At 37.1% G+C, this 12,766-nt stretch overlaps 1 protein-coding gene across 1 annotated transcript in view; it reads left to right on the top strand.

The window, feature by feature from the left end:
* The first annotated feature begins 650 nt into the window (after positions 1–650).
* Positions 651–12,766, top strand: part of LOC103608502 (CUB and sushi domain-containing protein 1-like) — a 37,034-nt gene continuing 24,918 nt past the window's right edge. The window contains exons 1-4 of the mRNA XM_008592932.1: positions 651–714; positions 5,994–6,176; positions 7,494–7,820; positions 9,552–9,746. Of these exons, the coding sequence (XP_008591154.1) occupies positions 651–714; positions 5,994–6,176; positions 7,494–7,820; positions 9,552–9,746 (769 nt within the window). The remainder of the gene's footprint in view (positions 715–5,993; positions 6,177–7,493; positions 7,821–9,551; positions 9,747–12,766) is intronic.

Below are 12,766 nucleotides of genomic sequence, written 5' to 3'. Positions count from 1 at the left end.
GGGACCAGTAATGCTGAGTGTTGACTAAGAGGATGGAAATTAAGATTGAAAAGAAGTAGAAAGTCCTAAGGAGAATGCCTCATTGATGAACAAGGGACGTATGGCAGCCCTGGAATCTGAGGATGCGAGTCTCCGCTGGGTGTTGCCCGTGACGGAGGTGCTCACTGAAACACAGCCTAGCCTCAGTGGAAGCGTGACTGCTACGTCTCCAGTGCAAACTATCTTTGCATCAGCTGCAGGATAAGCACTCTGGGCTGGACACAAAGTAGGGAAAAGTTCAGAGCACAGTGTCCTTTTAGCTGGTTATTCTTATGTTGAGGTTGTTTTAGGCTTGGTAATCATTTCAGAATATCTTCAGTGAGATCTCACCACGAGCCTTGTGATGGCCATTCAGTAGTCTATTTAAATTACTAGGATATGGACTTCTTGAAGATAAAAAAAAAATTATTCTTGGTCCTAGTACTCTGGTAAATAAGAGGTTCTTTACAAATATTTTGAAGAGGATCAGAGAGAATAATACACCCAAGTTTCCATGGTTAATAAATGAAAGACCTGTGACTTGAGCCTAAATTCTCTGTCTGATATCCTTTCCTCTAAAACACATTGCCTACCAATCACAAGTAAATGAGTTGATAGAAGTTAAAATCTTCATGATAACTTGTTTAGAACTGGAGTTCCAGGCAGCGAAACAGCTAAAATCCATAGAGAAAGCAGGTATGCTTTATTTTCTGGTGGCATTTAAGAATCTTCTCTTCAGTCGTTGTTATGCTATGATGTTGCACTGTAAATCAGGAAATAATCGATAGTTTTATCTGGTTCATATGGCAATTACAGCATGGATTACGATAAAGAATGATGAAAGAATAAAATCCAAATCTTTATCATGGCCATGCCTGGTCTAGTCCTTGACCTTTTGGTTGTCCTCGTGTCCTCATCGTCCCTCTCTCCCACTGGACAGTGGCTACACTTGACCTATTTGCTGTTACTCAACCCTCTCAAGTGTGTTCCTCTCTCACCCTGTGCACTTGCTGTGGTTTGCTGCACATAAAGTGTTCTCCCTTTTTACACATGGTGTCTTCTCCCAGTTCAATATGCAAAGCTTGCATGTTACAACTTTTCGGGGACCTTCCCAGGCTATCTCATCTAAATTAGAACCTCTCAACACTCTCCATTCCCTCTTCCCATGCTCTCTACAATGCATTCATCACCATCTGACATAGTTAATATTATTATTATTATTATTATTTTTTTTTTACTGACTTTTCTCAACTGAAAGCTCCATGAGGGCAGGGTCTTTCCACCTGTTACTTAGGCACAGCAGCTAGAACAAATCAGTGGTGCTGAAAAATATTTGTCACAGACTGAAAAATTAGGCCAGGGCCAGGAACTCTTTGTAGGGTAAAAAAATAAAAACAAACAAACAGAAAAAACTAGACAATGTATTAACTAGAAATTATGTGGCTAAGCCTGGTCAGATACCTTAGAAGTTCCCTTTAAATGACTAAGCAATACCAGTCATCCACTCTACCATGTAATGAGAGTAAAAACAATTAAAACCAATCCAGTCTTGATTAGTTCTGTAATCCAGCTCTGTAAGAGAGCTACCTATAAATCCCAGAGAAGGGGGGAAAAGTTTGGACTCTGGGGATTCATAGAGACTTTAGCAAAGAGAGATGTCATATAAAGGGAAGGAAGTGGTAACTCAGGTGAAAATAGTGGAGTGAGAGAAAAATCTTGGGGTGTCCACGTTACTTCTGAATGGGAGTCTCCTGGACGTTGTGGCAGAAATGGAGGCTGCAGATGGGAGAAGGGTGAAAAATGCATGCTGATGCTTTGAATGGTATCTTAGATACGAAGAGGCACTTGATAGGTAGTCCTCCCTGCCATTGTGCTGTAAGCAATGGGCTGGAGAAGGCTGGGCCACTCCCTAGAAAGTCAAGGAGAAGATAAAGAAGTGAGAGTCAAAAACAGAGAGACCCCAGTAAGTTGAAAATCATGTGGATAAACAGAGTCTGATAAGGGATCTGAAGCCAAGATATTTGGCTATGCAAAGAAATCCAAGGAAACTTAGGTATTACTAAAACAGTCATTCATTCACCTGGCCATCTACTAAGTACAGGGCTCAAGGCAGCTGCAAAGATATATGGGAAAATGAATAATAATAGTTCTTAATTAGTGAGCAGCCTTACAGGGACACCATGTGCCACACCATGTAGCAAGTACCATGAGAGCAACTATGGTGGTGTGGATCAGGAGGCTTGGGTTAACTTGAATGAAATTGCCTTTTGTAGATCAAAAACTGTCAAATAATTGGTAAGCTTATATGGTTCATGTTAATATTTTTAATAACATTTCTCAGAAATTTGCCTGATAAGTTCTCTATGGTTGTCTATTTACACGGTTCCTGTAATATGTTTTCTAGTATTTAGTCCGATAGTGATATCCCACATATGCAAACATTTTATTTTCTCCAGAATGACCATGAGAGGATGCAAGAAGTAAAAATTTCCATGTCAGACTCAATTGTGAAAGCATTATTTTCATTTTCATGTTATCAAATAGTGATATGTCAGTAAAAAGTGCTCAGAAACATTAAATGAAAAAACAGTAAATCCAATTATTGATTTATTATAAAAAATATAGTCATAGCATGAAATATCAATTGAAAATGAAGTATACTAGAGGTGAATGTTAAACATGTATCGTTCTGATATGAATGTATATAGACAAACTATTAAATTATCATTCAAAAAAAAGTAAACATAAAAAGTTGAAAATGAAATAGTATTTTTGGTACTTTTAAAGGTGATCATCAAAGACAAAACACAGCAATAGCATCATCATTGAGCCCTGAGTGGACTTTTGCACAAATATTCGCAGCAGCTGAAAAAGCAATATCAGAGAAGTAGTGAGGAAATAATTTAAACCTAATATTTTTCTTAGGCCCCTTCTTATCAAATATCATTTATAGTTTGATAGTATGAAAGAGGTATTTTTTTTCCTCTAGGGGCCTAAGTCTTTTAATTAATAACAAATTATAGTGTTCATTTCAAAGAAAACATGTCAAGGCCGTTTCTGACATCTTGCATTTCATTATATGTGGAAGGAGGTTTGATGCGCTTGCTGTATCAGTGTGAAAACGATCTGATTCATCTGGCACATGTGTTACTTGTTCAGAAAATAGGTGAAGTGGAGGCAGCAATTCCCAGTTGAAGGTGATATGACCCTCAAGTGAAATTTCAAAATCTGTATGGATTTTGTCTCAGTAATTTGGGGCAATGAGGACATTTAGTGTGTAGGAGGTCAAGAATGCAAAATTTCTCAAAAAAGCTCTCCCAGATGAAGCTTCACTGACATAACCATAGAATATGTTCATATTTCTTCCATGACTAAAAATAAAACTGTGTGAAATACACAAAACTACTGATTTTGGTACATATCACTTCGGTAGTCACTAGTCTGTGGCTCACACCTCATAAAGGATGTGTCAGACACAGGTTCTGCCAGAGTACAGCAGTAGCCTTGCATTTGGCTAAATAAATATCAGTATCTTTGGTGGAATCCAGTGACCACAGCACTCTTTTGAACCTCAGCATGAGAAGCAGAAAGACCTTTGCCTGCATCCGCACCACGTGTATGACTGTAATCACTTTATTTCTGAAAACTATGCAAAGTTACGAATTCCCTGCCTCATAGGAAATAGTAATATCCAACAATGCCATAATTTATTTCACTATAAGAAGAAATTATGAACTTTAGCATCACATATGCAGAAAGAAACTTCTAAGGTTTGCTAATCGTCGTAGCAGTGGCTAGTATTTCCAGTACAATATGCCTGCTACTTGCATGAATTGTTTTGTTTAATTCTCACAGCCACCCGTTGAGGTAGGAAGCAGTAAGCTGATGATGTGAAAACTGAGGCTTTATGAGACTGAACTCATCACAGTGGCCCAGTGAAGACTGGGGGATTCAAAACCACACCTGGCACCTGCCTCTTGCCCAAGCGCCCACACTAAACAAGAGCTCTTTGCTGCTATGAACCACGCAGGGCTCTGAATTTACTTTGTCTATTTCAGTGGCAGATGCTCAGTTTCATCTCAAGTGTTAAATTTGGTAAATCCACTCCCAGCTCTGCTCAACTAAAGTTCAACAACTTCAACTCCAAGGTCTGTCCTTAATAAAAGGTGTTCTCCACAGCTGTCTTTGGCTGTGTTGCATCAGGAACATTTCTTGCTTCCACAGAGCTGATGCTGTGAGAATCCTCTGTTTGATAGCCTCAGGCATGACATTAGCAGAGCACACTGAAACTCAACCAAATACCGGCATATTTTTTGTGCTATTGTGCTTAAGAAAACATAAAGCAGTGATATCCTGTGTCGAGTCTTGATTCCACTGCAATATTATAAGCTGATTTTACTTCTTTGATATTTCCAAACACTTGGAAGTGAAGTTTCTCCTATTAAGTGACATATACCATCTCTGGAGCAATCTCTGAGTATGTTTCTTCCCTACACGGTTCCCAGAAATTCAGTCCTGAATACCCAGTCCTGAGTTGCTTCTACAACATTCCAAAAAATGAGAGTTTGATTGGAAAGTAGTCAGGTTGCTAATAAAACATAAATTCGAATTTGTTCTTGGCCTGTGCAAGATAACAAAGTGAGAGCCCGTGAAGAATTTCAGAAGGAAAAGGAATGTATTTTTCAGATATACAACATTCCAAAAAATGAGAGTTTGATTGGAAAGTAGTCAGGTTGCTAATAAAACATAAATTTGAATTTGTTCTTGGCCTGTGCAAGATAACAAAGTGAGAGCCCGTGAAGAATTTCAGAAGGAAAAGGAATGTATTTTTCAGATATATTCATGGAAAACATATTATATCTCTCGGAGCTTGTCCCTCTCCTGCCTCCACTCCACCAGCACCGTGGATTGCTCTTTTCAGCCTGTGCTCAGATGACATCAGGTCTCATCCCCGCAAGGCTTTTTCGCAAGCAGGAAGCCCGACACCCTGCACAGGCGGGCCCGCCCTCTTCTCCACACCACCTCTGCTGCTGTCTACTGCCCTGCAGGCCACCCTAGGCTTGTCTCTCTCAGAAGGGCTGATTTCAGTCTTCCTTCTGGGCATTTACACTGTCTGTTTCCTCCATCCATCTCTCTGTTCCTCTTTGTATTCCTTTATGTTGCTTCAAATTACCCATCATTACATGAATCACATTTATTTTTTAATATATTTTTAAAAATTTCCCTTCATATAATGTAAGACCTATGGGTGCAAGAATTTTTTCTTGTTTACCCGCTAACCCCTAGAAAAGTATGTGGCACACAGTCGGCTCTCAAAAAATATTTTTTTAATGGTTAAATAAATAACATATTTTAGTTAATACATTCTGCACAGTAAACATTTGAGAAAGCAAAATTTGAAATGTACTTATAGGTTTGGCATATTTATCCATATTTCATTATAATGTTGTTTTAATAAAAAGATGTTCGATTCTACACGTTTTCTGTTCATCTGAAAACTATGAATATATCCATTTTGTTTCATAGCTGAGTTTTAATAATTATTCAAATAGATCATATTGATTTAAATATTCAGTAGGGAATAAACAATCTAATTGGTATTGTTTATAGAAAACAGCACATAGATTAAGACAAAACTGGTGTTTACATTTTATTAGTAGCAGGTGGGGATGGAAAACTGGAAGTACCAGGGAGAGGCACCTATTAATTGCAACATGTGCAGCCTCAGCTTTATCTGTGTAGCCATGTGTATCCTTGAAAAGACAATACATTAAATACCTTTCCCTCGAGTTTACATTTTCTCCCTGGCTTTTGTAATTAAATGTCAGACAAATTGAGTATCCTTTTGGAACTGTTTACAGAAACAATGTTTAGACCAGCAATAAGAAACCACTGGTCATTTTCTTCTAAATATTGGTGTTAAAAATGTTCATTATCTGATTTTTTAATGGTTTATTTGTTTTTCCCATTTTCAGAAATTGAAAAGGGAGGATGTGGGGACCCTGGCATTCCTGCCTATGGGAAGCGGACTGGCAGCAGTTTTCTCCATGGAGATACGCTCACCTTTGAATGCCAGGCAGCCTTTGAGTTGGTGGGCGAGAGAGTTATCACCTGTCAGCAGAACAATCAGTGGTCTGGCAACAAGCCCAGCTGCGTATGTGAGTGCCTGCCTCGACGAGGACCCCGTCCTGTCCTGCACCTGCTGAGCGAGGGGAGACGGAGAGACAGAGAGACAGAGACAGAGCATCTGCTTAGGGAGGGCAGCTTTTGGAGTAGCTCTGGAGTGCTTCGTTCACCAGAAACATGCAAGGGCGTTCTCAGACACCAACTTGCCTGCTTTCTTCACCTAATTAAAACTAATACATGATTTTATTACATCTGTTTACTAGATAAAATGTAGTAGAACGTTTTCTGCTAGAAAGGATGGAACATATACCATTGTTTCCATCAAAAGCTTATGATGATGTACTATATCAGACATCAGGACGGCAAAGGAGTCTTTTTATGACTTAATCATGTTGTATAACACTTAAACACAAGTTGTTCCCCAGTGTGAGCTTGGGCTGTAGCTTGGGTTTCAAATTCAGCTGAAGAATTGTATGCTTCCTCATAAGTATAATATCGTAACAACTAAAAAAGGTTTCATAGCCAATATAAAAAGGAGACATTTTTATTTGTAAGTAAATACAGCAAAAGCTAGGGCTGTAGCTTGGGTTTCAAATTCAGCTGAAGAATTGTATGCTTCCTCATAAGTATAATATTGTAACAACTAAAAAAGGTTTCATAGCCAATATAAAAAGGAGACATTTTTATTTGTAAGTAAATACAGCAAAAGCTAGAAATTATGTGGAATGAGAGCAAAAACTGCACCCTAAGATAAATTCAACAGTTGTTCCCTCTAAAAAAGAAAACACACACACATATATAATTTTTAAGTACACATTCTTAAAAGTAAGTTTTCCAAAGTATTTTTATATTATCCAATGAGAACATGATATGATTTTTCCAAGTTATTTCTTTATTAATCTTTACAATGTAAGTAATAAAAAATATAAATAACTTTAAAAATGCACTTTAAAAGAAAATATAAGGTGAAAAGTTATCGCAGAAGAGCAGAACCTATGGCATAGACATTTTCATATTAATATTTGCTCTTCTGAAGGCAGAAAGTTATAACAAGAAATTATAATATTTAGCCCACATTTTCAGCCAACTTGAAAGTATCATCTTTGAACCAAGCCTACGCTTGATTATGTATAGTTTCTGGTTATGCTATTTAAGGTAATAAATAGTTCTATTTATAATTTGGGGAAAGAAAAATCATTATGGTTCAGAATTACCAATTTAAAAATAATTGGACTATCATAGCTATTTGCAGGTGTGAATTGCCTTTCCAAGTGCTTAGAAATCAGCTTTGTGTGGTAGTTCTTTGGATATACGCAAAACTGCTTGAAAATATATTTGTGTCTTCACAGTTTCATGTTTCTTCAACTTTACGGCATCTTCTGGGATTATTCTCTCACCGAATTATCCAGAGGAATATGGTAACAACATGAACTGTGTTTGGTTGATTATATCTGAGCCAGGAAGTAGAATTCACCTCATCTTTAATGATTTTGATGTGGAGCCACAATTTGACTTCCTTGCGGTCAAAGATGATGGGATTTCTGATATAACCGTCCTTGGCACTTTTTCTGGCAATGAAGTGCCTTCCCAGCTAGCCAGTAGTGGGCACATAGTTCGCTTGGAATTTCAGTCTGATCACTCCACCACCGGCAGAGGGTTCAACATCACCTACACCAGTAAGTACACCTATACAAGCACCACTTTCAAGTTCCTCATTTTGTTTACCTTTATATGAAGTCGAGTTTCAAGGCAGATACTTCAGAGGTTTTATAATCATTAAATTGAGAGTAGCAAAATTATTATATATAACCTAAAATAAAACAAACATACAACACTGTATTTAGATTAGTGTCTTGGTCACCCCTACAGTAAGAGGCTGGATCTCTCACATCTCTTTCTTTCTGGTTTTCCATCCATCCATCCATGCATCCATCCATCCATCTGTCCATCATCTATCCGTCCATTTAACTATCTATTCATCCTCCTATCCTTTAATCTTTATAAACATTCATCCTTCTTCCATCCATCTATCCATGTGTCCATCCATCCATCCATCCATTTATCCATTTATCCATTTGNTAAGTACACCTATACAAGCACCACTTTCAAGTTCCTCATTTTGTTTACCTTTATATGAAGTCGAGTTTCAAGGCAGATACTTCAGAGGTTTTATAATCATTAAATTGAGAGTAGCAAAATTATTATATATAACCTAAAATAAAACAAACATACAACACTGTATTTAGATTAGTGTCTTGGTCACCCCTACAGTAAGAGGCTGGATCTCTCACATCTCTTTCTTTCTGGTTTTCCATCCATCCATCCATGCATCCATCCATCCATCTGTCCATCATCTATCCATCCATTTAACTATCTATTCATCCTCCTATCCTTTAATCTTTATAAACATTCATCCTTCTTCCATCCATCTATCCATGTGTCCATCCATCCATCCATCCATTTATCCATTTATCCATTTGTCCATCCATCCATCCATCCATTTATCCATTCGCCCAACCATCCATCCATTCATCCTTCCTTCCATCTATCCACCCACCCTGCTATGCATCCTCCATGCAACAAAATAGTGTAGCAGAAAGAACTGAGGCACTTGAGGTCAGGAGCAAACGATTAGATTACCAGCACTTGCATATACTTAGTGAATTTTGATAACAACTAACTTCTCTTTGCTTCAGGTTCTTCATTTGCAAAACAGATTATATACAAAAACATATATTTAAATACATTGTAGGGGGAATAAAGTGAGATATACTTAGTGAATTTTGATAACAACTAACTTCTCTTTGCTTCAGGTTCTTCATTTGCAAAATAGATTATATACAAAAACATATATTTAAATACATTGTAGGGGGAATAAAGTGAGTTAGTAATGTTAATATGAGTAACACTAAGTTATCACATACTGTCTACTTCTCTTAGGAGCTTACTTAGAATTTTCCAGTAATCACCTCATTTAGTATTACAGTTACTCTGGGATATAGGCTTAATATTGCTCATGTTGTAAGTAAAGATAGCTAGGCTTACATCATCAGAGTCATCCGCTCAATGTCAGCTGATAAACATAAAAGTCAGGATTCTAACCAGATATATCCTGAACCTACATACTTTTACTATCAGCTGTATCCCTTCTCTCTTTTTCTAAGATCATATGACAGGTGCTTTTCAAACTGTAAAATGCTGTACAGATGATAGACTCATCTACTCGCTGTCTATCACTAGCTATTAATATTCTATTTATTTGATGTATTCACCTACCTATGAATGATATAACAAATTTGGGACAGTAACTGCTTTATAAGTATGTTCTGTTCCCTTCTTTTTTAAAGCATGTAATTGATATTCAAGTATTTTCATTATAATTATTTTTTCTTTCTTTTCCTTTTCAGCATTTGGTCAAAATGAGTGCCATGATCCTGGTATTCCTATAAACGGACGTCGTTTTGGTGACAGGTTTCTACTTGGGAGCTCAGTTTCTTTCCACTGTGATGATGGCTTTGTCAAAACCCAGGGGTCTGAGTCCATCACCTGCATCCTGCAGGATGGAAATGTGGTCTGGAGCTCTACAGTTCCTCGTTGTGAAGGTGTGGTCCTCTGTCATCTTTGAAATCATGTGTCAAACAAACTGTGTTAGTTTCCTAGGGCTGCCGTAACAAAGTACCACAAACCATGGCTTAAACAATAGAAATGTGTTGCCTCACAGTTGTGGAGGCTGGAAGTTTGAGTTATCAGGGTTGTGTGAGCTGTGAGGGAAGATCTGTCCTGTGTCTGTCCCCTAGTTCCCAGTGGTTGCTGGTAATCTTTGCTCTTCCATGGCGTGTACCAGCATCACCCTGATCTCTGCCTTTGTATTCACCTGGGGTTCTCCCAGTGTGAGTGTCTATCTGTGTCCAAATTTTCCGTTTTTAAAGGGACACAATCATATTGGATTAGGAATCCCCTTATTCCACTAAGAACCTCAACATTTGAATTTTGAGAGAGAAACAATTCAACCCACAACAATATAGTTTTTAGTTAATTATTTGTTACTCTCATTGTAGCCAATATAAATACTACCTAATTTTCTTCTTGATACATTTGCTCTGGTTACTTATGTAATAAAAACAGAGGAAAACAATCTAAGGAGAATGATGTTTCCTCTAATTATTACTCAATTTAAAACCATTTATGTAGGATATATACTTACATACTCCCTATCTGAATAGTCCATGCACACTAAATTAAGAAAATATTTTTTAAAAAATGTAACTCCAGGAAATATTAAAAACTACAAACTTAAAAACAAAAGCAAAATACCATTTTTGTTTACATGATTGGCAAAGATTTAAACATGGTGTATTATTGGAAAAACTATGAAAAACTGGCATTTCTTGGATAAGCTGTTGAGGATGTGAAATCATAGTATCACAGTGTAAATTTATATTGAGAATTTTTTTTTTGCCTTTTGAGCTGTGAATTATATTTTTGGATCAATATCATAAGGAAATATTCAAGCAACTATAAAAAGATGTTTGTTCAAGAATGCTTTTTACTTGACTGTTCATAACAGCAAAGAGTTGAAAACAATTAAACTTCGAACAACAGGAGATTGGTTAGAGAAATCACAAAATAGTCATACACCAAGATAATATGCATCATTAACAGAGATTATAAGATCAAAGAGGCTCATGAACTATTATCATGAGAAAGACCAGATGATAAAAACTTATGTGTAGTAATGTACCATTTTTGAAAACATAAATATATAGGTATTTCATGATGATAAAAAACTGAAAAGATTACAACACAAAATGTTAATCATGGTTATGGCTGATTTTTCCCTCTTTATTTTTATTGTTTCAGTTGTCTTCAGTCAACATGTGTTTATTTTTAATAAATAAACAGAAAAGAAATACTTGTCAAATATTACCTACAGTTGAGGACTACTGTCCTATCTAAAATGCCTTGACATAACATTGCCAAACCCATGATCTTCAAGTAGTGTAAGCAAAGCTGGAATCTAAATGCAGAGGATTAAAGTCCCGTGCAACATCCGATAGCACAGTGGGGCAGGGTTATGCTGTCCTGCCGTATCCTGCCTCAGCCCTGCCTCCAACATTATTCACCATTATTTTAAGGAAAAGTGTTCAACCAGGTCCTATTTATATCATTGTCTGGTGATGCTAAAACAGTGGGGCAGGGTTATGCTGTCCTGCCGTATCCTGCCTCAGCCCTGCCTCCAACATTATTCATCATTATTTTAAGGAAAAGTGTTCAACCAGGTCCTATTTATATCATTGTCTGGTGATGCTAAAAGTACAGAAAGATGTTCTAGTTTCCACACTTTCATAAATTATTAATGCAGTTTGGTGGACTATAAGCACCATCTAAGGGTGGAAAATTGATAAACTGAAGGGCAAGAAAACAGTAGTAGAATTTTCATTCTTATTTGTTTTTATCATCTATTTTTAACATATAGTTTTTATATTTTATAAAATGTTAATAGGTAGGTTTTTATCTTTTATATATAAGTAAATATATACCACATATGGTATAATAACAGTGCATGACACCATATTTGCAAATACTGCTCTAGCCAAGAGTATGGCTATTGAATTGGAGACATGGATAATTTCCTGAGAAGGAAGTTTAAAATAAACAGTCCTCTCTAGTCTCTGTTCTCTTTTGTCCACAATTCTAGCTGTCACTTTTGTCCTTTAGGCATAATAGACTGTTTATAGCTATATAATGAGCTGCAGGGTAAGTACATACCTCAGCACAACCAGAGGAAGAAAGGGGCATCACTAGTGGCAGGTGATAAGAAGCATAAAGTCAAATGAAGAGGAAAAGGTCGCATTAAATATGAACAGACAATTCTTCCATTATTAGGAAGAGCCCCTCAGATGAAGTTAAATGCAAAACCCAGCTGCAGTTGTTAACAAAGAAAACCCTTAATAGAAAGAAATAGTTAGTGGCAAAAGACTTTGAGAAACCTAATTACTGAGTGCGGATGAGTCTCAGAGAAGATGGGTACATACTCTGATAATATGGATAACTAGATTTCCTGATTAATTCCCCTGCTGAAAAGTAGAAATTCGGTTTTCAGAAGTAAATAGATTTAGTAGGATAAAAATCTAATGGCAATGAAGAAGTAATTCAAAAATAAAAATAAAAAAACAATTTAAGATGTGCATAATTTCACATCTCTTATAGATACTCATGTTTATTGTTTTCCTCAAGGATTATTTTTAAAGTCAATTATATGATTATCCATAAGTGAACCTTAACCAATTAAAATAAGTATAGGCCAGAAGCACTGATAATAGTCCAGTTTAAGTTTAAATATATGACAAAAATAGAACCACAAGAAAACTTCTAGAAATTCGGGCCGGCCCGGTGGCGCAATGCTACAGTGCACCGCGAGTGTGGCGGCACTCCCGCCGAGGGTTCGGATCCCACATACAGACCGGCCACTCACTGGCTGAGCGAGGTGTGGGCACAACACCGAGGGTTGCGATCCCGTTGCCGGTCTCGGTCCGGTACGGGCGCAACACTGAGGGTTGCGATCCATTGCCGGTCACGAAAAAAGACAAAAAAAAGGAAAAAAATAACTGACAACCTAGAA

This window comes from Galeopterus variegatus, unplaced genomic scaffold (assembly GCF_000696425.1).
Source record: "Galeopterus variegatus unplaced genomic scaffold, G_variegatus-3.0.2 Scaffold8485, whole genome shotgun sequence".
Taxonomy (NCBI): domain Eukaryota; kingdom Metazoa; phylum Chordata; class Mammalia; order Dermoptera; family Cynocephalidae; genus Galeopterus; species Galeopterus variegatus.
This window is presented reverse-complemented; position numbering and strand designations above follow the sequence as displayed.